Source organism: Suncus etruscus, chromosome 15 (genome assembly GCF_024139225.1).
Source record: "Suncus etruscus isolate mSunEtr1 chromosome 15, mSunEtr1.pri.cur, whole genome shotgun sequence".
Lineage (NCBI taxonomy): Eukaryota > Metazoa > Chordata > Mammalia > Eulipotyphla > Soricidae > Suncus > Suncus etruscus.
In genome coordinates, this window is record NC_064862.1 from 50,971,878 (window position 1) to 50,997,933 (window position 26,056).

The 26,056-nt window shown below is 44.6% G+C and overlaps 1 protein-coding gene across 2 annotated transcripts in view; it reads right to left on the bottom strand.

Moving 5' to 3' along the window:
* Positions 1–26,056, bottom strand: part of ADK (adenosine kinase) — a 402,848-nt gene that overhangs the window by 361,944 nt on the left and 14,848 nt on the right. Inside the window, exon 1 of one of the 2 annotated variants that reach the window (XM_049789188.1) lies at positions 9,840–9,953. The exons of the other annotated variant lie outside the window; for it this stretch is intronic. Within the exon in view, the coding sequence (XP_049645145.1) occupies positions 9,840–9,853 (14 nt within the window). The 5' untranslated portion in view covers positions 9,854–9,953. Of the gene's footprint in view, positions 1–9,839; positions 9,954–26,056 lie in introns of those variants that run through there. 2 annotated transcript variants of the gene reach the window in all.

The window sequence follows — 26,056 nt, forward strand, 5'->3', positions numbered from 1 at the left end:
ATACTGGGGCCCACACAGGGCCATGTGGGCCCTGGCTGAGAAAAGCAGCTCTAGGAAGTCATATACATGTGCCGAGGGCTTGCTTGGTACATGCCTAAGAAATATCTGAAAAGGGAGTGAAAGTGATAGTACAGTAGGGAGGGTATTTGCCTTGAAAGCAAAGAACTCAGGTTTGGTCCCGGGCCCAGCAGCATCCCATAGGGTCCCCTGAGCACCATCTGAGCACCACCAGGAGTAATTCCTGAGTGTGGAGTCAAGAATAAACCCCTAAGCATCACTAGGTGTGGCCCCCAACTCCAAATAAATAAATAAATCCCTGAAAAGTCCCAAGCAACCATCTATGTAAGACTGAGCTCCGCAAAGAGAAGCCAAGACTGGGCAGAGGTGCCAGGATGAGTGTAAAGGCTATATTATGGTTCAGGAAGTCCGAGAGCTTCCTAGACAATAACAAGTATTTCAAGTATGTAGAGAAATAACAATCTCTTCTTTTGCTCCTGGGAATGGCAATGATGCTGCATCTAAGAAAACAGCTTAGAAGAAAGCACACAAAATTACAAGACTCTATTGAGTGTTCCCCGGAAAAATGAAAACATCCTAACTTCACAAAACCTTGCATGTGAACATTTAATGTTTAATTCATAATAATAAAAAAGAAAATAACAGTAGAAATAAAAGGAAATTTCAATGGATGAAGGTAGTACAAAATGTGGCCTATGTGTGATTACAATGTAACAATAATCAAGCCATACGAATGAAGTATGATTGATGGCACTTGAAAATACTACAGCTCAGTGGGTAAAAAAGATCTTCAGAACCAGAGCAAATGGTAAGGTGAAAAGGAAGGGCACTTGCCTTACATACCAGGGTTCGATCCCTGATATATAATATGGTTGCTGTGCCCTGCCAGGGGTGATCCCTGAGAGCAGAGCCAGGAATGACAGCTAAGCATCATCAGGTATGACCCAAATGGCATGATTTCCTTTGTACAATGTGCAGAATACAGCAAATTCACAGAAATTGAAAGTAGATTAGTAAGAATGAAGAGGGGGACACAGAGTACTTTTCTCCTTTACAGTTATTGATTTCTTTTTTGTTTGTTTTGTTTTTGTTTTTAGTCACTCCCATAGGTGCCAGAGAAAGAAAGAATCCTGAATTCCCAGGTGTAAAGCCTGAAGTCTTTTTTTATTTTTTTTTCTAACCTGAAGTCTTGAATGAGGTGATAAAATACTGAGAATTAGATGGTAGTTGCACAAGATAGAGGAGAAGGCACTTGCTGTACACAAGGCCAACACAGACTCAATCCCAGCACCCCAGACAATCCAATCCCCCCCAAGTCCTGCCAGGACTGATCTGTGAGCACAGAGCCAGGAGTAAGCCCCTAATGAGCACAGTCATGTATGGCAACACCCCCCCCCCAAAATAGAAAATAAATAAGGGTAGGACATTTGCCATGCATGCAGCTAACCTGAGTTTAACCTCTAGCATCCCATATGGTTCCCGAAGCATCACCAGGAGTGATTTCTGAGCTCAATCAGAAGTAATAAGGTCTGAGCATTACTGCATGTTGCCCCAAAATAAAACAAACAAAAGTTATGAAATGATTAATCTTCTAAAAAAGATAAAGGGAAAGAAAAGATTTCTAGGAGTACAACACTGCATAAAGGAGTAAAAAAATAAAAAAAAATTTCTGACCCTCACACCCCCCCAATCCAACATATGCTCCAAAAAACACTGCAAAGAAAATAAAAGTCTCCAATCCAGAGCAGATACTTTTATATAACTGTATGAGTATATGTATGTGATGTGTCTTAAAACTGAACAAATAAATCAAATTACAATATATAAAAAGAATTCCTACAAATCAGAAAAGACAATGCAGTCAAAACACAGGGAAGATTTAAAAAGTTGCAAGAGAACAATTCCTTCCGAAAAAAAAAACCAAAATAAGTAAATGGACTATTATCACATCATTTACCATTAAGGAGATGAACAACTAAACCACAATGAAATCTAACTGCACACCCACCAAAAGGGCAAAATGAAAATATGTCTTCATCATTGTTGAGAATTAGGAGCCAAGAGACAGTACAGCAGGGAGGGAGCTTGGCTTATATGTACAGGTTTGATTCCCGGCATCGCATGTAGTCGTCCCCCTACCCCCCAGTCAGGAGTGATTCCTGAGTGCAGAGCCAGGAGTAACCCTGAGCACAAAACAGGGTTTTGTGGCACCCCCAAATAAATAAGAAGCAAACAAAAAGAATGTGAAATAACTAGAAGTCTCCAAACACTGCTGGGTGAAAGTGAGGAGAGTTCTCCAGGGCTGGCACATATGTTGCAGGCATGAGGCCCTCAATTCCATCCCAACACTGACACCACTGCACAATTTCCCAGGATTGCCAGATGTGGTCCTAAGCACATCCATGGGCCCTAAGAAGGTCACCTCTAAAGGCTCCCCAAACAAAATAATCCTATTGATAGGAAGATAGGGATATAAAGTGTGTTCATTTTCTCATTTTATAAATAGTTGGAAATTTCTAAAGCCAAATAGACAAACTAAATATAAAAGTCTGGGGGATTTCTAAAGTTAAATAAACATAAAATTGGGCACAGCAGTTCCTGATGTATTTATCCCAGGCTACACAAAGCCTTAGACAAGAACATTTGTGCTTTTAATCCCACAACACAAACACAAACAACCCAACAACAACACTTAAGCAACAACCCCAAGTCCATCAACAGAACAATTTCCAAGTAATGGAGGATGACCGAGCAATTCTCTAATAGGTATGGAAAAAGTGACTGCTGAATAGAGGTAACCAGGCAGAAACAGTATTTTCGCTATCATTCCATTTACATGAAGCTTTAGAATGATTCTACGGATGGATGCAGGGAGGGAGGACAAGAGATGAGAAAGAACTTTCTGGGGCAGCAGCTTTTGTATTTTGACATGTAGGTGATGCTGACACAAATACATCTGTTGTCGTAAGTAATCGGAAGACTTTTGGTTTTTCTATATATAAAATAGTGTTTGCTGGGGCTGGAGCTATAGCAGTGGTAGGATGTTTGTCTTGACTGTAGCTAACCAGAGTTCAAATCCTGGCATCTCATATGGTCCCCTGAGCCTGCCAAGAGTGATTTCTGAGTGCAGAGCCAGTAGTAACCCGAGCACCCCTGGGTGTGGCCCAGAAACAAACAAACAAAATAAAATAGTATTGGCATATTTCTGTGAACTGAAAATGGAAACATTTATGTCCTTTAGTCTAGGCTAGGCCAACCCTGGCCTCTTTATAATAGATTCTTGGGGCAGGGGGCAGGAGCTGGCTATTTCTGAGCCCAGAGCCAGCAATAACCCTTAAGTGCTGCTGGGTGTGGCCCAAAACCCCCACCAAAAACAAAACAAAACAAAAAAAAAAACCCACAAATACATTGGCATTTCACCTTCTCTCCTGTACAGCTAACATCTCCCCAACTACTTACTAGGTCTCTAGTCCCCTCTCTTGTAAAACACTTCTGAGATAACTCCCTCTGCCATTAAATGGTAAGTTCCCCTGAAATTAGATAAAAATCATTTTTAAATTCCACTTTCAAGAGCACATGTGATATAACAAGGACTAAGACAGTAACTTAGAGTTTATCAAACATTATAATATGTGCTGTTATGCCTTTAAATCCTCACAATGCATGAATTCCATCTCAGTAATAAAATATCCCCTCCCCCAAATTATTATAGCATACAAGTAGGTGACCAGACAATTTACTGTCTACATGGGGAACTTTTTAGAATGACAGCAGAATTGTAGAAATTATACCAGAACTACAGGAGTGATCCAGCAATGCCTTGCGCAAACCAACGAGTGGTGTTCTAGTTATGTCAGCTTTGCTATTTGAAAATACTTAATGCTTTGTTACAACCATTTATTAAACGAGTCATTTGAACCCAAGTTGATATGACGAGGTAAAGAGCCAAGATTTCTAGCTAACATGACAGAAAAGAGTTAACACCAGACTCATCACTTGACTCCCCCCTTTATCTTTTGACAGTTCTGCTTAATGTAGCAATACTGTGACTGGGAAGATATGGAGTTCCCAAACATTTTTTTCAAACAAAGATGACCTATTTATAAATATAAGCATTAACAGCTTGAAACGTCTCATCAAACAAATTTCCTTCTTCTTCTAAAGAGATGCTCATAGGCCTTGCTAAGGAATCCCAGAGTCCCGAGCAAATGCAGTGAGCTGGAATTGATCATTTTTTTGGGCAAGGCACAAGGTCCTGAAATGGGGCTTGAAATTTTGCTTCATTTATGATAACTCCACAAAGAAAAGGCAGTTTCAACCTTGGCCAGCTTTCTGTCTCCCTCTGAATGTTCTCCCTCTGAGTGGCTTGGCAGGTCCTGCTGGATGTACCTCAAAAAGTCCTGAGTGTTAAGAGAGAAAAATATCCCGAAATCCCACAAATTTTCCAGAGTCACCCCACCCACAGAAATGGTTCTAGAATCATGATGGAGGCCACTGTGATGGCGGGTCCCAGAATAGTCTTGAGACCAAATCTGCCCTGAAAAATAGGGCTCCTCAGTTCAACAGCCAACACTCGCCCAGTCTGCCCACCACATTCCCGAGGTCTGGCCTGGCAACAATCCCAGTAGAAGGCAATGCCCCAAACCAGACTAGACAGTGATGCTGAGAAAACAAGGCAAAAGTCACAGGGGGTATTTGGAAACAGAGGTTGTTTGGTACATAGTGCATAAAGCAGAAATCACAAAACTGAAATTCTAGTTTAAGCTCTAGTGTCACCTAATTTCACTTTAGTCCTCAAGATTCAGAATAAAGGAAGAAAAATAAATTAAAAAAGAAACAAACAAACACATTTTCCCAGTGAGTCCGAAGTCTACAATTTTCTCTCCCGCATGAGTTTTTATTTTGTTGGGCCACTCCCAGCAGCACTCAGAGGTTACTCCAGGCAGGCTCTGGGAACATACAGGATGCCATACATCGAACCCGGGTTGCCACGTGCAAAGCAGACATGCTCCCCACTATGCTATGGCTCCAGCCCTTCCCTCTCCCATCTAAATTTTAACTGAACTCTCAACTTTTCCTACTAGGCCTGCTTAAAAAAAAAAAAAAAAAAGACAATGCAGGAGGCAACTGGAGCACCTGTCCAAGAGTACCACACAGGGTGCAGCCTGGTACTTCCCTTTCAGCAGTCTGGGTGTGGCCCTAGTAACCTTCGAGCCAGTGCCTTAGTGGTTCCTGACACCAGTGTGAAGCACTCACTAGCCAAGACATGCTGAGTGAAGTTCCTGTGTTAGAGATGGGGCTGGAGCAACAGCACTTCAGGGAGGGTGTTTCCCCAAGAGCAGGCAGCCTAGAACCACATCATCCCCTGAGCTGGCCAGGAGAGATCTCTGAGCTCTGAGCCAAGAATAAGCCCTGAGTACTACCAGGTACCCCCTTCCTATTCCCCACAAAAAAATAAAATTAAAAAAAAAAAGTCTTGGGGCCGGCGAGGTGACGTTAGAGGTAAGGTGTCTGCCTTGCAAGCGCTAGCCAAGGAAGGACCGCGGTCCCCCCAAGCCAGGGGCGATTTCTGAGCCCTTAGCCAGGAGTAACCCCTGAGCATCAAATGGGTGTGGCCAAAAAAAACAAACCAAAAAAAAAAAAAAACAGTCTCCCTTAGATGGTAACTAATGACAATACATCCTTGGTCTTTGAATACAGAACTGAGGTCACCAAGTTTGGGGTGGGTTGGGGGATAGGAAGGAGTGAATTCCAGTGACCTCAGGACAAATGGGACTGAGAAGGGATTGAGGAAGGGGAGGTTTGGTCACTCTGCAGGTGCTGGAAGGAAAGTAACTTTGTTTATCATAAGCAGAATGGCTAGTGCAACCATGTTACCTCAACTACAACATTCTAAATTCTTTCCCAAAGGAAGATAAGCTGGAATCTGTTAACCAGAACAAAAGGAAATATTATTCTTCCAAGGTAACTGGTTTTAGCGGCTATAGATATAGATTCACAAATAAAGAGCAACAATAAAAGTTACCAAGACAGTTATCCCCAGCCAATTTCATTCAAAGATCTTTAAATATTATTGGGGGAGGGGGGCTGAAGAGAAAGGCATGCTTACCTTGCATGTAGCTGGCCTGGGTTTGATCCCTTACATCCTATATTGTCGCCTCTAAGCAACTGTCAGGAGTAATCTCTGTGTGCAGAGCCAGGAGTCAGCCCTGAGCACAAGATGTCTGTGGCTAGGAAACTTTAACTTACTCACTCATTCTCCTTATTCCTCTTTCTCATTCAATTATTTAGGAATCTCTAATGTTTCAAAGCTTCAATATAATGGGGCTACAATGTTAGCCTACCCAACAAGTCTGTGAAATACATTTTAACAACTTCATCAGACAATATGTCACTAAAAAAAATATCTGGAAGAAAAAGAGAGGAAAAAATAAAGATCAATGAGTTAGAAACAGACCCTCAAAACTCAGGTAAGCTGATCAAAGGTCCTAATTGGGTTCCAATCTAACATCCTTTGGGAGTCACTGCATAAAGAGCCATGGGTTACTATATTTAGCAACAATTTAAGTGTCATGTTAAAAACACTGGACATGAAATCAGATGTTGATAACTTGTGACCTGGCTCACTCTCCTGGCCAAAGATGACCAGGCACAGAATGGAGTGAGAACTAAAGGAATGTTCTGATTACATTAAATAATAGTCATCCCAAGGGGCACAGAGTTCTCATAGACACAAGATGCAATTTCAGTTTCCTGGAAAATGTGGACAAAAGTTGTCAAGTCTTATGGCAAATATCTATAATATCTTTGCTTTGCATTAATCCTCATGAACATTAATATGAGAAAGAGACTAAATTACCTGATAGGAAAGAGAGAGACTATAAAATACCTGGTGACAGTGAAAGGAGCAAATACCCCTGGTTCTGTGCTCAGTCAGGAATCACTCCTGCCAGGGCTCAGGAATCAAACCAGGCTTTGTCACATGCAAAACAAGTGTCCCATCTGTATGGTTCTAGTAACTTCGACACGCAAAAGTGGAGGAATAGAGTAAACGTAACTTTTCCTAGCAGCTATTTATCCTTTCCAAACAATCAAGTTAATCTGGTATCATCCTTTAAAATTAGTACTTTGAAGACAACCAGTCCTGAAAATCTACATTAAAAGATGTAAATTCTGCTGTCATTTACTAAGCTGGAAAAGCCTTAGGTCAGTAGGAAAACCATAGTTGATTAAAAGTGAGCCCACAGAGAGCAGGAGCAAGTTTGATGGTTTGCCTTGTGTGTCCCAACAAGTGTGATCCAAAAACAACAAAACCAACTTTTTTGTGTGTGTGGTTTTTGGGACACACCCGGCAGTACTCAGGGGTTACTCCTGGCTCTATGCTCAGAAATCGCTCCTGGCAGGCACGGGGGGCCATATGGGATGCCGAGATTCGAACCACCATGCTTTTGCATGCAAGGCAAACGCACCACCTCCATGCATCTTTTCGGCCCCAACAAAACCAATTTGTAATTTAAAAAAGTGAGCCCCTATAAGACTTATTTAAAAAAAAAAAAATGTCTGGAGGCCGGCAAGCAGCTGATCCAGGACCTAAGGTGGTTGGTTCGAATCCCGGCGTTCCATATGGTCCCCCGTGCCTGCCAGGACCTATTTCTGAATAGCCAGGAGTAACCCCTGAGCATCGCCAGGTGTGCCCACTCCCCCCCAAAAAAAGGTCTAATAAATAAAAAGCTGATTCCTGTGGCAGGAGTAATAATATAGTAGGGATGGGTGCTTGCCTTGCATGTATCTGAATTGGGTTCAATCCCAGCACCCCAGAGGGCCTCCCAGCACCACCAGGAGCATTCCTGAATGCAGAGCATGGCTGGTGTGGCCCAAAAACAGACAGAGAAATGCTGCTTTCTTTTCTTGGGCAGAAAGGGGGTGTCATACACAGTGTCACAAAGAGCTATTTCTGGTTCTGTGCTCAGGAGTGACCCCAAGGAATGCTCAGGGAGGTGCAGGATACAAGGCATATCCCTGAATCTGCACCAGGAAATGATTTTTGTTTGTTTGTTTGTTTTTGCTTTTGAAACAAACCAAATTACTCCTGGAGGGCTCAGAGGACCCTGTGAGATTCCCGGGATTGAACTTGGGTTGGCTTGTGCAAGACAAAAGACCTCCCTGTTGTACTACTACCAGCCCCCAAGAACTGTTTTTTTTTTTTTTTTCAAGAACTGTTTCTTAACATAACATAGAAAGAATTTGGCCCACACACCTAATTAACAGCAGGCTGTGCTGATGAAAGTGGAAGTAGGAGGGGGATTAACTAGTGTAATAGTAAAACCCTAATTCATGGTAAATTGTTAGCTTGGAAAAACAGACCTGGGGCAGGAGAGAAAGAACAGATCATACCAAAGATGTGTTGGCATGGGACACACCTCAGCTTCACCCCAATCATCACAGAGTCCCATGGGATTGACCCAAAAACCAAACCAAAGAATTTATTTTGTTTTGGGCCACATTGGACAGAGATCAGGGATCTCTCCTGGTGGTGCCCAGGGGACCAAATGGAGTTGGCTGGAAATGGACCCGGGATTTGATGCATGCAAAGAAAATATCTCAAGGCGCCCTAAAAATTAAATTTAATTAAAAATTAAAATTAAAATGTCTGAATCTTATGAGCCCTTCCTAGGTTTGCCTCAAGGTTCAACACCTGAATTTCTCCTGCTGCATGATGAGCTAATTACTCTTAGTTGGTGTCAGTCTAGAGTTATGCAACTGAAGACAAACTGCATCCAAATGAGCACAATTGCAATTTACTTTATCTTACCTGAGGGCTTGGTTTTCTCACTATGCAGCCAAAATTACCTTTATAGGGGCCAAAGCAATAACACAGCGGTAGGGAATTTACTGTGCACATGGCCAACTCTGGTTTGTTGATCCCCAGCATCCCATATGGTGCCCCCCAACTCCCCCGCACCACCAAAGGGTAATTCCTGGGTGCAGAGCCAAACAAGAACCTGTTCAATCATTGTGCTTTGAGAAACTAAGGACCCCAAACAGAACTTATTCCTTTCATTTGCATAGAAACGATTCTCAGGGACAGCTCATTCAGGCCAAGCCACTTTAAGAGGCAAGTCAGAACCCGAAGTCAAACATTCGATCAAGGGAAAACTGGCCGAGTGGACGGGCCCGTTTTTCGGCCGCCCCTGGACGCTGAGGGAAGCCCCTAGCTCTTTGCTTAACTATGTATATCTCCTCCTCCTCGAGTCTCCCTGGACTCAGGCTCCCACAAACAGCAAGTAAACAGATGGTACGTCTGGGCAGCAAAGGGCTCGCTCATGCCCTTAGCCCACAGCTGCTGGCGCTATTTCACAACTCAGGACCAATCTACCTAGACCAGAGAAGGGGTACGCTTTGCAAACGGGTCTGCTCACGGCCACCACCAGGTAAGTTCTGTGAAAGGCATGACACGCTGGTAGGGACGGACGGACACACACACACACACACACACACACACACACACACACACGTACTGGGCACACCACGCTCCCCGGGGCCCTGGGTCACCCTAGGAGGAAAAAAAGAGAGCTCCGGCAACCCCAGCCCCCACCCTCAAGAGAAGCACTGCATGCACCACTAACTAGGTCTGGATGAGGGTCAGAACGGACTCCCCCCCACCCCCCCAAAAAAAACCCCAAAACTTCAGAGGGTAGCAAGAACAAGCAAATGCAAAGTGCAAAGGAAAGGTGCACCAGAGGGGCGCGGGGGTGCACGACAGAAGCTGCAAGACCAGGGGCGAGGACGGACGAGACAGCCGGCTCCGGATCCCCCATTACCTGACCGACGTCATGGCTTCACCTGCCCGGCCCGTGCACGATGCTCGGCGTCCGCACGGCCAGCGGCGGCAGCAGCAGGCAGGACCAGTCACGGCCGCGCCGCCTGTCTGCCCCGGCCCCGAGCGCGTCCTCACACACCCCGCGCGGGCGGGCCCCGCCCAGCGGTCCCGCGCGCTGATTGGCCGCGCCCCCGAGGGGGCGGGCGCTCCGCCCCGAGCCAGCGGCCCCGGGAGCGGCGGGCCCAGGGGCCATCTTGAGTGCGGGTAGCGGCACTTTACCTTCACCCGGGCGCCCGCGGGGGCAGGAGGTGAGGTGCCCGTCTCAAACATGGCCGCCCCCCAGCCGGCCGCGGCTCGCGAGTCACGTGGCCGCCTGTCTACCTGGGCGGCCGCAGGTCGCTGTTCCCTGGGCCTGTGGACGGGCCCCCACTCCTCCTAAAACTTGTTCCTGACTCGGGGCTGAGGGGTGCCGTCCGGCCTGGGGCTCGGTGCATAACTTTGTGCAACAGGATCTGGTGCGGGGAGGCCCCGGGCACTGGGGGGCTGATGCTGTTCCCAGGTGTGGTCCGGGTAAATGCAAGCCAAACCGGGGTGGGAGGGTATTCTGGGTTCAACAACCAAGTTGGAGGAAACATAGAGGCCAGCCCAGTCCACTCCCACTGCCTGATGATTCTTGCTTTTCTGGAGTTTGCAGGGAGGTGATGCTACTCCTGCCACAGGGGAACTTTTGGAAGTATTAATGACCCCCACAAAAATCATCTGGGGGAGAGCCGGAGAGATAGAATGAAGGTAAGGCGTTTTGCCTTGCATGCAGAAGGACGGTGGTTCAAATCCTGCCATCCCTTATGGTCCCCCAAGCCTGCCAGGAGTGATTTCTGAGCGTGGAGCCAGGAGGAACCCCTGAGTACTGCAGGGTGTGACCCAAAAAACAAACAAACAAAATCATCTGGGGAGGGGGTAGGTAAAGGTAAGAAGCTAACTTGGAACCACTAAACACAAGGCAAATTCCCTGGGTTACTAGATTGATGACCTCAATAGCTTTCACCAGCTTCCCTTTTATGGCCTGTTATTATTTATTTATTATTTAACATTTCCTGACAATATGGAATCATGATTGTGATCCTGAGCGCCTGGGCTGAGACTAGTAATCTTTCATTTCAGTTCATTTCACTTGGCTAAAATGGGAAGCCAAGGCAGGTATTTTTACATAAATGTCCACGTTTTCACTAGACTGAATTTCGTCTTTCTGCCTGACATTTTAGTAGCCACAATGAAAAACGGTTAATATAAAAACAATGCAATGTCTCTTATAGTTTGTTTGTTGTTGTTTTTTTTTTACTTCGGGAAAGCTGTGTTAAGTGAAATATTAAGCCATGAGCTGGGTAGCAGGCAGGCTCTGGGTTGAGCAAGCAGGCTTGACCTCCACAGGTATGCCCTTTTGTTAGAGTCCCAGACCCTTAGGTTATCAGTGTGTTTAACATTCAAGGCCCAGTTAGTGATAAAAAAAAAAAAAGGGCAAAGATCAGGATCTTCCCCCCCCCCCAAATTCCTGGAGGAGGACAGGCCATCCCTGCCCCCAGCTACTATTTGACAAGTTTTATCTCTGAGCTTTCCCAGGACCAGACAACCTTCCCTGGGGATTCAGCAAACCATGATTTCAGGGGCCCTTTCTCCCCAGAACCCACTTCTTTTGTTTGTTTGTTTGTTTGTTTTGTTTGTTTTTGGGTCACAACAGGCAGCGCTCAGGGTTACTCCTGGCTCTACTCTCAGAAGTCACTCCTGGCAGGCTCTAGGGACCATATGGGATGCCAGGATTTGAACCAGGGTCCATCCTATGTTGGCCACGTGCAAGGCAAATGCCTTACAGTTGTGTTATGGCTCTGGCCCTCTTTTTTATTTTTATTTTTTTTATTTTTGCAGAACCCACTTTTTAAAAAATATTTAACTTTCCCAAGTACCCAACCAGCCCTATATAAACCCTTTTATCTTCAGCAAAATTCAGTTAGAATGAAAATAAATAGTGGATCATTTTACTCTAGTAGTATATTTGAAACAAGGGTAAGAGGCTACCAGAGAGAGAGAAGACAGCAGATAGGGTGCTTGCTTGCACGCTGCAGACCAACATTGCATCCTGAGCACCACTTAGGGTCCCCCAAACATGGCCAAGTGTGATCTCTAAGCACAGAACCAGGAGTAAGTGCCCCCCCTCCAATAACCTAAAAGACCACAAGGGAATATATAGTATCAAATGATAACCAACCCTTGGTCCTAAATTACAGAACTGAAAATACCAAGCAAGAGAGAGTGGATGAACTATTGTTTCTTTGCCTGTGGAAGCCCAGAAGGAAGGAAGGGAGGAAAAGAAGGAAGGAAGAGAATAAGAAGGAATGACTGAAGGAAGGAAAGGAAATGCCTATAAAGAATAAAGAGAGCCATGACTATAATCACGTCATGATCCTGTTCTTGAGTACAGGCTGTAAAAGGAGGCTCTAAATGGTTTCTTTGGTTGATTTTTGTTTTTGGGTCACACTGGCCAATGTTCGGGGGTTTCTTCTGGCTCTGCACTCAGGAGTCACTTCTAGTGAGATCAGGGGATCCAGAATGGCTGCATGCAAGGCAATTACCCTCCCCACTGTACTGCTGCTCCAGCCTCAGGAAGGGCCACTTGGGATGGGAGATACAGTTCAGGGAGTACAGGAGGGAGCTCACGGTTCCACCCCCTGCACTGTATGGTCCTCACTATCCCTCTGAATTAAGCAGGATGTTAATTCAAGAAAAGGCAAGATAGTCTTCTGAAGAGGTGGGTGGAGATAGGATTCAAGTTTTCCATGCATGGGGGTAGGGTATAGGGGTTGGGGCACACCCCACATGGCTTACTCCTGGCTCTGTGCTCAGAGGTCACTCCTACAGATACTGAGGAAAAAGGATGGCGATTGGACCATCCACTAATTCTGTAACCAGAACCATGAGCTGCTGCATGCGAGGCAAGTACCTAAGCCAAACCCAGCCTATCTCTTCTGTCCCCGCATCTCCCCACGTGCTCAGATTTCACCATCTGTTCCAGGTCTGGGGGTCACACTGAGTAGCCAAACAAGAGGAGCCTGGATCCCTGTCTGACCCCTACCAACTGCCTGACCTTGGGTGCTTCTCAGCCTCTCTTCTCTTTCATTACCCAATTACATGTTTTTCAGGACATTGTGAACATTAAACTTAATTCTAATAAAGTAGAATTGTCACATAGCATAAAGATTACTTAATTCTAATAAAATAATCTGTATATCTACTGTCATAGCATAAACATTACTCTGCTATTATCACACTCTAATATTAATCTTAAATTGTATCTCCAAGGACCACAGAGTCAGAGAAGAGAGTCTGGAGCCCAGAGTTCAATCCCCAGCCCTGCATGGTCTGCAAACACAGAGCCAGAAATAGTTTCTAAGCATTGTCTAAAGCCCTCAGCCACCCCTCAAAAAAATATGCCATCTCTGTTAAGTATAGCCTAAAAGCTCTAATAAACTTGATCCTATAAAAAAAAAAAAAAGAAAAAGTATTCTTCTCATGCTTAATATATTCTAGTAACTCCTACTTTTCATAATAAATTTTTCATAATGAATCTTTAAAAAAAATTCTATGGAGCAATAGCACAGCAGTAGGGCATTTGCCTTGCATGAGGCTGACCCAGGTCCTGGACCTGGGATCAATCCCCAATATTCCATATGCTCCCTCACCCCGATCCTGCCAGGAGCAATTTCTGAGTGCAGAGCCAGGAGTAATCCCTGAATGCCGATGTGTGTAGTCAAAAAACAAAACTAAATAATAAAAATTTAAAAAATTCTAATTTTAGGGCCAGAGAGATAGCAAAGTAATAGGGTGTTTGCCATGCATGTGACCGACCCGGGAGGGACTGGGTTCAATTCCCAGCATTCCATATGGTCCCCCAGCCTGCTGGGGCAGATTTCTGAGTGCAAAAGCCAGAATCAAGCAAGCAAGCAAGCAGTCACGTTTTTAAAAATAAATTTTTTAATTTTATGTTCTTAACAAACATAGTGAATTCCTTATCATTAGGTAATACAAATAAGTCTGCAATATTCAAATATTCATTAGGTAGATAGTAAGGTGCTGGCCTTGCACATTGTCAACATGAGTTCATTCTGCAGCACCTCATATGGTACACTGAGCTCCAACCAGGCGTGATCCCTGAGCAAAGAAAGGAGTAAGGCCTGAGCAAAAAAAAAAAAAAAAAAAATTGGGGGGGGGGGTTTGGGTCATACCCAGCGGTACTCAGGGCTACTCCTGGCTCTGCACTCAGAAATTGCTTCTGGCAGACATGGGGGATATTGGGATTTGAAGCCCCTTTTGTCCTAGAAACAAATGCCTTACAGCTGAGCTATTTCTCAGACCCCAGGCCTGAGCAAAATTAAAGCCATACAACATTCAAAGAGGATTTCTGGGAAGTGACCAATGGAATGAGAATGTTGAATGTTATTACTCAAAACTGGTAAGTTCAACTTGCAAGTGTTTTGGAGATGAGTATACACCCAGTGTGATCAGGGGTGTTCTCTGCTATGCTTGGGATTTGTTCCTGGCAGTGCTCAAAGGACCACATGGTACTAAGGATTGAACCCAGGCCTCCTGCATGCAAAGCCTGTGGTCCAGCTCCTTCACTTACCTCTCTACACTTCCCCCAAAGTTTTCTCTTTTTCATTTTTTTTTTTTTTTGAGCCATACCCAGCAGCACTCAGGGTTTACTCCTAATTTTGCATTCAGAAGTCACTGCTGGCAGGCTCAAGGGACCATATGGGATGCCAGGGATCAAATTCAGGTCCATCTTGGGTCAGCTGTGTGCAAGGCAAATGCTCTACCGCTGTATTATCATCACTTTGGCATCATCTTTTTAATTTTCTTAGGTAACAGTTCATCTCAGCAGGTAAAGACAGAAAATACTATTTTGGCATAAAGAATTTAGGGTGATGGCTCTCTCGGTTTCAAGAGGTAAAGGTGTGGTTTCCCAGGGTGGAGAGTTCAGGAGAAAAGGAACTGGCCTGGCATGTAATGACCCCATTTGGATGCCCAGCACAGTATATGTCCCCTGAGCCCCACCAGGAGTGATCCCTGAACATTGCTGGTATGGCCCCGAAGCAAAACATGGGCTTTCCCGGTTAAATCATGATTTTTTATTTACAGCTCCTTCCTTTATTCCTTCCTTCCTTCCTCCCTTCCTTCCTTCATTCCTTCCTTCCTTCTTTCCTTCCTTACAGCTCCTTCCTTCCTTCCTTTTCTTTTTCAGGGTCACACCCAGCAATGCTCAGGGGTTTCTCCCCAAAGCAAAACATGGGCTTTCCCAGTTAAATCATTGATTTTTTTATTTACAGCTCCTTCCTTTCTTACTTCCTTTTCTTTTTTAGGGTCACACCCAGCAATGCTCAGGGGTTTCTCCCCGAAGCAAAACATGGGCTTTCCCGGTTAAATCATGATTTTTTATTTACAGCTCCTTCCTTCCTTCCTTCTTTTCCTTCCTTCCTTCCTTCCTTCCTTCCTTCCTTCCTTCCTTCCTTCTTTTCCTTCCTTCCTTCCTTCTTTTCCTTCCTTCCTTCCTTCCTTCCTTCCTTCCTTCCTTCCTTCCTTCCTTCCTTCCTTCCTTCCTTCCTTCCTTCCTTCCTTTTCTTTTCTTTTTTAGGGTCACACCTAGCAATGCTCAGGGGTTTCTCCTGGCTCTATGCTCAGAAATCACTCTTGGCAGACTCAGGGGACCATATGGGGTTGAACTACCAACCTTCTGATTGCAAGGCAAACACCTTATCTCCATGCTATCTCTCCGGCCCCTTCATACTCTTTCTAACCTTTCCCTACTGTCTCTTCCATTCAGGCTGCCGCTACGCACACCTGCATGCGGTTAGCTCTTCGTGACTCTTCTGATCACCTTTTAAAGATACTGATTCCAGGGGCTGGAGAGATTGGACAGCGGGGAATGAGCTTGCCCTGCATGCAGCCAACATAAATTCAATCCCCACATCTGAGCCTGCCCCTCCAGGCAAGATCCCTGAGCATAGTGCCTCCAAAACAAAACAGAAAGATATTTCTTTGAAAATAGTTCTTTTCACATAAGAAAAGTCAATAGAAAAATTTTAACCTACAATTTCAAGAGCTGAATCAAGGTACCCAGGTCAGAGTAATTTGAATCTGGAAAACAGTAAAGTATTTCATCTACCTGATTCATGCGGTCAGCCTGCAGCTATAAAGGACAAGAAGGTAACTACCTCCAAACAACATAACTAATGATGCGGACGTACCCATCTCCAAGGCCAGAATAACAGCCAAAGTCCTCTCCAAATCTAACAAGTGTAGGAAGCCTGAGAAGTAATAAAGAAAATAGAGTGGAGCCAAACAAATTCAATTCCCAGCAACTTATATGGTTGGTTCCCTGAGTCCCACAGTGCTACCTGCTGTGCTCAGCCACCAAATTTCTTTCTTTTGTTTGGGGGCCACACCTGGCGATGCTAAAGGGCTTACTACTAGCTCTGCACTCAGGAATTACTCGTAGGAGCCAGAGATATAGCACAGTAGTAGGATATCTGCCTTGCATGCAGCCAACCCAAAACAAATGGTGGTTCGATTCCCGGCATTTCATAAGGACCCCAACTCTGCCAGGGTCAATTTCTGTGCACAGAGTCAGAGTAACCCCTAAGCACTGCCGGGTGTGGCCCAAAAACTAACAAAAGAAAGAAGAAAAAAAGAGAATCACTCCTGGTAGTGCTCAGAGGACCATTCAGAATGCTAGGGACAATAACCTCTCCACTGTGCAATCACTGATTCTAAGCTGGGGATGTATGTAAGTGCTAGAACACACCTTGCATGCATGAAGTTTTAATTGTGTAAAATTTTTATCCTACAAAAAAATATTTTTCAACTACTTTCTTTTATTGAATCTGGCTTTATTTTATAAATCTCTCTTCATCTCATGGATAAAGATTCCTTGGGACAAAAATAACAGAAATAAGATGTCTTTATGATTTTTCTCAGTTAATTTTAAACCCTAACAGAAGTGTACTGCATAAATACCACTTCAAGAAGTTTTGCATAGCCTTTGGGGGACCAGCTGTCTCAACACCATGGGGACTGTGCCCTTCCCTGCACATCCTTTAAAAATACCTTCCCAAGGCTGGAAACATAACATAAGGGTAAGCACTTGACTCACATGTGGCCAACCCTCAGCTGAGCAAAGCATGCCTCATAGTCCCAAGCAAAATAAAATGCATTCCCTTCATCTCAATGTACATTAAAACTGGAGGGAATAAAAAAAGGGCAGGATATAAGATATTCCCCAAAGAGGGGGCCAGAGCAATAGCACAGCAGAAAGAATGTTTGCCTTGCATGTGGTCGACCTAGAATGGGTCCCCAGCTTAGCCTGCCGGGAGTGATTTCAGAGGACAGAGCCATGAGTAACCCCTGAACGCAGAAACAAAACAAAACAAAACAAAACAAAAAACCTCCCAAAGAGAAATTTAGGAAGATGTGCCTTCCTAAAACAAGCAGCAAGCCTTAACATAAAGCAATATTTCAGCCACTAGCCCACAATGCTCCTCAAGTGTTGAAAGGTCGAAACTTAGGGCTACAACCTTGATTACATCTAGGACCAGTACACAGGCAGGGGCTGAAATGTAGGTATAAAAATATGGAAGAACACTAGGGGGGAGGGAGGTTAGGAATCTGGGGATACTGAGATTGGAATTATACTCCTTAACAAAAAGGGCACAGGCTTCCTTATCTAAGGAAACAGGAGAGAAATTTATGCCCAAAGGCAATAAAAACAGGGATTAGTGGGAATTTTACCAGTAGGGGAAAGAGAAAGTCAGAGAAGGGGCCCCTACAAGGACCAAAGGTAGGGGAACTTCAGGAGGGTGGGAGTTAAAAGGAAGTAAAGTGACAGGCATAATTCCCTACCAGTAATAGTAAAGCACAGTGTTGAAGAGGAAAAAAGAAAAATAGTTTGCCTTGCAAGCAGCCGATCCAGGACCTAAGGTGGTTGGTTCGAATCCCCACGTCCCATATGGTCCCCAGTGCCTGCCAGGAGCTATTTCTGAGCAGATAGCCAGGAATAACCCTTAAGCACCGCCAGGTGTGGCCCAAAAAACAAAACCAAAAAACAAAACAAACAAACAAACAAAAATAGAAAAAATGCCTGTCAAGGAGGCGGGCTGAGAGGCAGTAGGGAAACTGGGGACTTTGGAGAAGGGACATATGGACGCCCTACACTCAATGCTGGAGAACTTAGAATTTGCAGTGATTTAATTGGACTACAGCCCATTATGGTGGGGTAGAAAACCTGAGTGATGGGGATCAGAGTCAGGGGGCCTCAAAAATGTCAGGTAAGTGCCCTCTTCCCAGCTCTTCTTTTTTTTTTTTTTTTTTTTTTTTTTTTTGGTATTCCTGAAAAACAGTCAACTTGCACTTGGTACAAATTGAGGGAGGATTCAAAGAGTTGATCTGCTGGCAAAGAAAGAAAAATTAAAAATAAATTTGAGGTTAATTCATTTAAAAACACAAAGTAGGAGCCAGTACAGTGGGGAGAGCATTTGCCTTGCGTCCCTGACATCCCATATAGTCCCCCCACCCAGCACTTCCAGGGGTAATTCCTGAGTGCAGAGCCAGAAATAACCCCTGAGCCCTACTGGGTATGGCCCAAAACCCAAAATAAATAAATAAAAACAAAGTGGATTCCATTTTCATTATTCAAAAATATATATTGCTAAATGTACCAGCACTTTTCCTCAGATGATTTTACAAGAGAACTACTATTTTTATTTCATTTGTGTTATCCGTAAAGGTTTGTCACATTTCAACTGTAAAATTACATATTCAAACAGAATGCACTCTTTAAATGGAACCTGACAATTTATCTCCCAAGGGAATTTGAAGATTATAACATCTGATTGATTGAACGTCATTTAGTCAGAATTTTTAGCAAAACTTTTCCAGGCACACCTACACTATGTTCTTTATTTTCAACGAACTACACCTCAAAAACTCAAAAACGAAGCTAGAAACAATATATTCTGAGAAAGTCGCCCTTGTAAGCAGCCGACTTAGGTTTAATGTCCGGCATCCCATATGATACCCTGAGCATCTCCAGGTATGATTCCTGAGCACAACAGAGAAGTAGCCCCCCCCCCAAATAAGTAATAATATTCAAAAACCTTTTTTCCAGTGCTTCCCAATTACTGCCAAGAACATACCATTAGAAAAAGACAACAGACCCAAAAATGAAGTCACTTGTATTAAGTTTCACATCAGCAAATCAAGAGTTAATAAGTTACTTAATTGCAGTTTCAACATCTCTCTTTAATGGAGCTTTTAACTCAGTAAGCTGAAATTTCCTAATAGCCAGTAATGAGGTAATATGCTGAGTAGACCCCTCTGTACCCTAAAGAAACAGGCAGGGCCATAACCTGAAACTGGCTTCTCTTCCCCTACTCCATTCTACATCTCGAACCCATCCATTTGGTACAGTTCTTCATCACTCTGATTCAGAAATGCTGTTTCACTAGGAATCATGCCATCAGCAATCGCTTCATTTACTAGATTTCCATTTACTAGGTGAAAGGTTTTTTTTTTTTGTTGTTGTTGTTGTTGTTATTGTTGTTGTTGGTTTGGGGACCCTACATGGTGATGCTCAGGGGATACTCCTGGCTCTGCACTCAGTAATCACTCCTGACAGACTCAGGGCACCATATGGGATGCCAGGGATCGAACCCCCAGGTCATTCACTGTGCTATTCGGGCCCCTGGACATTGTTTTTAACTCTGAGGGTTGGGAGCAGCTATCCAGGGATCCAAAGGAAAACTCTGGAGACTTCAGCGACAAAGAAAAATGTAGTAAAAATACCCAAAATAGTACCCAAAATCCCCCTGGAGTTTTTTGGTTTTTTTCCCCCATTTCTAAAATCCCTAAGTATATTCCTCTGGTTCTAAACTCCATCCACAAACTAACCTAAGTCACTTTCCAATAAGGCAAGTCCACATAGACGAGTAGACATTTCCACAGAGTTCCACAGAGCCCTACAGAGACCAGCCCGAATCTTCACTTTAGCACATAACTGATGGAAAGACATCCTTGATTCTTTCCCAACCTCTGAGTGAAGAGAATTGTGCAGAAGGCCTATCCTCTGAGCCTATGTGACATCAGCTGGATCTATCTGCTTCCAGTCTCCCAGTGGTAAGTTTCAGAGCAGAAACTGTCAGCCAGAACTGGTGGTCCAGTGTGAGGTTTGGCATAAACAGACAAAGGCCACTTACCTTGTACACAGACCCGGTTTGATTCCTGGCATCCTATATGGTTCCCTGAGCCTGCCAAGAATGATTTCTGAGCACAGAGCCAGGAGTAACCTGAGTGCCTCCAGGTGTGACCCAACCCCCCCCAACTTTTTTTTTTTTTAAAAAGATGCTTTCCTGAAAGTTCACATCAAACACTAGTGAAAACTAAAGATATATGAAGCACCTAAAAGAAACCATTTGTACTCCACTATTACCTCAAAAAAATTTTGTACCTAAAATGAAGTTGTGAGGTCTCTTGACTGTCTGCCTGCTTGTTGTATGCCTATGCATATATGGGAATTATTGCCTACAGCCAGATGGGACTACAAAATTACTTTGCAAAGAACTTGTTAAATTGAACTGCATTTGAGCATTTGGTATAAATTAAGGGTACTTAAATGTCTTAGAAATATAGAAACAGGGGCTGGAGAGATAGCATGGAGGTAAGATGTTTGCCTTTCATGCAGGAGGTCATCGGTTCAAATCCCAGCGTCCCATATGGTCCCCCGTGCCTGCCAGGAGCAATTTCTGAGCCTGGAGCCAGGAATAACCCCTGAGCACTGCCGGGTGTGACCCAAAAACCACAAAAAAAAAAAAAAAAAAAAAAAAAAAGAAATATAGAAACAGTGATAATACAGTGGGAAGGGCATTTGCTTTGCATGAGGCTGACTTGGGTTTGATTGGGTCTCCTGAGTACTGCCAGGAGTAATTCTTGAGCACAGAGCAAGGAGTAAGCTCTGAGCATTGCTGCATGTGGCCCAAAAGCCAATGGCTAGAGTTACTGCCTTGCATGTGGGATCCTGCGTTTGACCCCCACATTGCAGGGCCTCCCAAGTAATGCCATGGGTAGCTCCAAAACAAAGAACATAGAAAATAAAATATATATAAAGGAAAATAACATATAAAGAAAGGAAAAGAACTCAGGAGGATGACTCTGTCGAAGACAAATTTTTGTTTTGATTTTGTTTTTGGTCACACCCAGTGGTGCTCATGGCTTACTCCTGGCTCTGCACACAGGAGTCGCTCCTATGCTCAGGGAACCATATGGTATGCCCGGGACTGAATACAGGTCAGCTGTATGCAAATCAAGTGCTCCCCCAATATCTCAGTCTTTGTGGATGATCCAAACATGATCATTAAAGTCAAATGGGGGCTGGAGCCCTAACCCCCAAAAAGGGGGGACGGAGCATAGCACAGCAGGTAGGGAATTTGTTTTGCACACAGCTGACCCAGGTTTGATACTCGGCATTCCATATGGTCCCCAGAGTGACTCCTGAGAATCACTAGGTTTGACCCCCTATTTTTGGGGGAGGTTTGGGTCATACCCACAAGCACTCAGGGGTTACTCCTGGTTCTATGCTCAGAAATCGCTGGCAGGCTCGGGGGACCATATGGGATACTGGGATTCAAACCACCAACCTTCTGCATGCAAGGCAAATGCCTTACCTCCATGCTATCTCTCCGACCACTCCCCAATTTTTTTTTATTTTTAAAAATATTAAATACATTTGGGCCAGGGATTAAGGGACTTGCCAAGTATCATAAAAGCCCCAAAGCCAGGAAGGAATAGCCCCTGGATACTGCTGGGCCCAAAAAACACCAGTAACCCCACCAAAAAAAAAAAGAAATCCAAGACTGAATAAATTTTAAGTGCTCTTTAAATTAAACTTTAATATTAAAATAGGGCACTTATATAAAATGAGACCTTTCATCTGCTAAAGTTTTCTTGGACTTTGGTCCACTTGCTGATAACAGGTTGTGAAAGGCTCTTCTTTCCCTTCAGGACAGCCTGCCAAAGAACATTGACTGGGTCTTATCAAAAGCTCCCTCCTACCCTTGGGAAGATGGAGCTACCTCTCTTTTATAGGCGCCTCCCCAAAAATGCTCATGGGCCAATCTGGACACCTCTCAGCATAGAAGAACTGTCAAGGCCTGATGTGCAGGGAGGTCAGTGAGGTCAATGGGGGGGGGGGTCTCACAGTTGGTTCGTGTTCTAGAGCCTTGTGGTGCTAAGGATCCAAGCTTCTCCCTGGTCACACATATATATATTTTATTTTCTACACAATTCAAACCATATCATCTGGGTCTGAGTCATAGTACAGTGGTTAATGTACCTACCTGTCTTTTTACTTCACTCATCCCAATTCCATTCCTGGTACCACATACAGTTAGATCCCTGAGCCCTGCCTGGAATGATCCCTGAGCACAGAGCCAGGACTATGTCCTGAGCACCTCTGCTGTGGCCCCAAAACAAACTATATGAGTTTCTGTCGGCCTGGAGTCCTGAATAAAAAGATAATTGGGCATCTACTTCACTGCGTCCTGCAATATTATTTAATAAAGTTTTAAAATGAGAGAAGGATCAATAGCACAGTGAGAAGGGCACCTGCCTTGTGCGCAGCTGATCCGGAATTGATCCCTGGCATTCCATAGGGATGGTCCCAGAACCCTACCAGGTCTTATCCTTGAGCACAGAGCCCTAAGCCCTGAAAACAGCGAGGTGTGCACCCTCCAAAAAAAAAAAAAAAAAAAAAACGTTTTAAAACCTTTTGATCTTTGGGTTTTAACTCTCCACATCAAAGTCTAAATCTTAATCCTTTTTTTTCTTCCATTTTTTGGGCCACACCCGGTGACACACAGGGGTTACTCCTGGCTATGCTCTCAGAAATCACTCCTGGCTTGGGGGACCATTTGGGATGCTGGGACTCAAACCACCATCTGTCCTGGACCTACCGCTGTACTATTGTTTCAGCCCCCAATTGCCAGGAACCCTTATAACAGGCAGAAAACTTAGCTAAAAAGCAGAGCCTTGTGACAAGCACAGAACTTTGTTAAAAGCAGAGAGAAATAAATGTAAACATCTAAGATTTAAGTCTTGTACAGAAACAAAGAAGGCACAGAATTTTGGTCATGGGAAAATGAGTCCCATTATGAGGTCCCCATTATCTGTACATTCTGACCTGCCTGAGATGGGTTCCATTATCAGTGCACCCCGGCCTGATGGAGATGGATCTCATTATCTGTACATTCCGTCCCACTCGCCTATGAGTCCTGTTACCTGGACAATCTGGCCTGTTCAATGTATCTATCCCCTATTGATATATTTACGAGTGGAACTATGCCCGCAAAAGTATATAAGCTGGGCCTTGAGTTTCAATAAACGGAATTGGATTTGGATCTGGAATCCTTTTCCCACTCTTGTCTGTCTCCGTGTCTGTCTTTGTGTCTTTGTGTATGCGCGATCTCCCTCCAAGAAAGAATAACCACATCTTAATTGGTGTCCCTGCAGGCAGGGGCACCCACACCCAATCTTTTTTCTTTAAGAAACTATTGTGTTAAAGAGCTTGTATCAGAGCCAGAGAAATAGCACAGCAAGAAGAGCATTGGCTTTGCAGTGGATCTGGGTTCAATCCCCCACATTCCAAACCATCCTCTGAGCCCTGCCAGTTGTGATATCTGAGCACAGAGCTAGGAGTCTGTCCTGAAAACCTCCAAGTGTAGTCCCCAAACAAACCAATAAATAAAGAAGGCAAAGATAAGTAAACAGACTTGGGGCAGCATTGAGTAAATGTAGCTGCTGCTACTGAGTCAAATGACCAGAGTCCAGGAGATGGTTCTGGGAGGTCATCAGGGAGCCAAGGACACAGGGAACACATTTTGTTTTTGAGTTTTTCTTAGTTCATAGTGCCTTCTGCTTCTTCCTGAATAAATGTCCTGACCTCTCTGCAGTCTCAATGAACAACACCTAAGAAATGACTGTTCTCCAAGCAGCTGGCAGCCAGGAATGGGGCAGAACAAAAGGTGAAATTCTCTAGTGCTCACTCTGGGCCTGACACCAATTTCTCTGTCTCTCTGCCTCTCTGTTCTCTCTCAGTACCTTTTCTCGTTTGTATGTACAACCCCTTTCACAGCCTGAATGAAGCCTGAGCTCCTATAAATACCCACATTTCAGGACAGAGCACTAGGGTTTTTCCATAAATGCAGGAATTTAGCAGCTGTCTGTATCATTAGCTGGCCTAGCACAAGACGTACAAAAGAAGTGTCTTTCCAACCCATTTTTGCTCACTTACAGGGAAAACCGGAAGAACTAAAGGATCTGTCCTGTCTTTTTTTTCCCCCCATTTAGTTTTTGGGCCACAGCCAATGCTCAGGAGTTATTCCTGACTCTATGCTCATGAATTGTTCCTGGCCGGCTCAGAGGACCACATGACCATATGGGATAATTGGAGATCAAAGTCAGGTTGATTGCCTAAGGTTGTTTAACCCACCCTACAGTGTTATCATTCAGGCCCCTTAACTGTCTATAATTTTGCCCAATCTCCTAGTTGTCACCCAGGTACAGCCCCAAGGCCCCTCAGGACTGGAGGGGGGCAGTGGGGTACTTGCATGACTTTCTAGGACTGAGCATTGAATCCTTAAGCCCTTCCCAGCTGGGGACGCCTGCCCACTGTGCTACCACTTCAGCCCTCTCCAAGAGATTTTGGATTTTTTTTGTTTTTTGGGCCACACCCGGTAGCACTCAGGGATTACTCTGGGCTCTACGCTCAGAAATCACTCCTGGAAGGCATGGAGGACCACATGGAGGACCACTGTCCATCCTGGATTGGCTGCCTGCAAGGCAAACGTTCTACCAATGTGCTATCTCCCTGGCCCCTCTCTCCAAGCGATTTTCGATGCTGGGGACCACCAGGGCCACACTGAATAGTGCTCAAGAGCCCCTCTAGGCTATACCCATGGTGCCAGGGAGGGTGGAGGTATAGGGTGCCAGGTAATGAAATGGGGTCCCACATGTACAAAGTGCACACCCTATCATGTGCTGTCTCCCTGGCAGCATACTATTTGGTTAGCACCCTCCCCCCTAGTTTTGAGGTCACATGCGGCAATGGGATTACTCAGGGGTTACTCCTGGCTCCATGTTCAGGAATTGCTTAGCAATCACTCCTGGTGGTGCTTGGGGAAGGGGCATGACTATGCTCAGGGGATCCTTGGGATGCCAAGGATCAAACTCTGTTTGCCTGAGTGCAGAGCAAGCGGCCTCCCAGCTGTACAATTGCTCAAGCCCATGTTGTTATTATAAAATACTACACTCTGGGGGCCGGAGAGATAGCATGGAGTTTGCCTTGCATGCAGAAGGACAGTGGTTCAAATCCCGGCATCCCATATGGTCCCCTGAGCCCGCCAGGAGTGATTTCTGAGCGCAGGAGAAATCCCTGAGCGCTGCCAGGTGTGACCCAAAAACAAACAAAAACAAAACAAACTGGGCCCGGAGAGATAGCACAGTGGCGTTTGCCTTGCAAGCAGCCGATCCAGGACCAAAGGTGGTTGGTTCGAATCCCGGTGTCCCATATGGTCCCCCGTGTCTGCCAGGAGCTATTTCTGAGCAGATAGCCAGGAGTCACCCCTGAGCACCACCGGGTGTGACCCAAAAACAACAACAACAACAACAACAACAACAAAAAAAACTAAACTCTGTCTAGAACAGGGGCCAGCACCCAGCAGCTCCATGCAGCTCTTTTGAAGCTTTGCCGCGGTTCTGACAGGAGGGCCGATAGCAGGGAGTGGGGAGCAGTATCACTTAAATATTTTAATTGGCTATTAATTTGCATAAATATGTTTTACATTGTTAAGTGAAAAAGTTCTTTTTTATCTTCAGATCGACAGCTAACTGCACAATCCTGTATATAGCATTAAGATAAGAAACAAGGTATGCAGTGCTATTTGTTTTTTAGCTTTGTTTTAAATGTCACGATGGTTTTGTGCTCCCAGGTTTTCTTGTTTGTTTGTTTTTCCGGAAAGGAGTCCAAATGGCTCTTTATGTCTTAAAGGTTGCCGGCCCTAGAACAACAAACTCACAGTAGAAAAATTCATTGCAACCTTGTTCTCTATGTACCTTGCAACCTAGTAC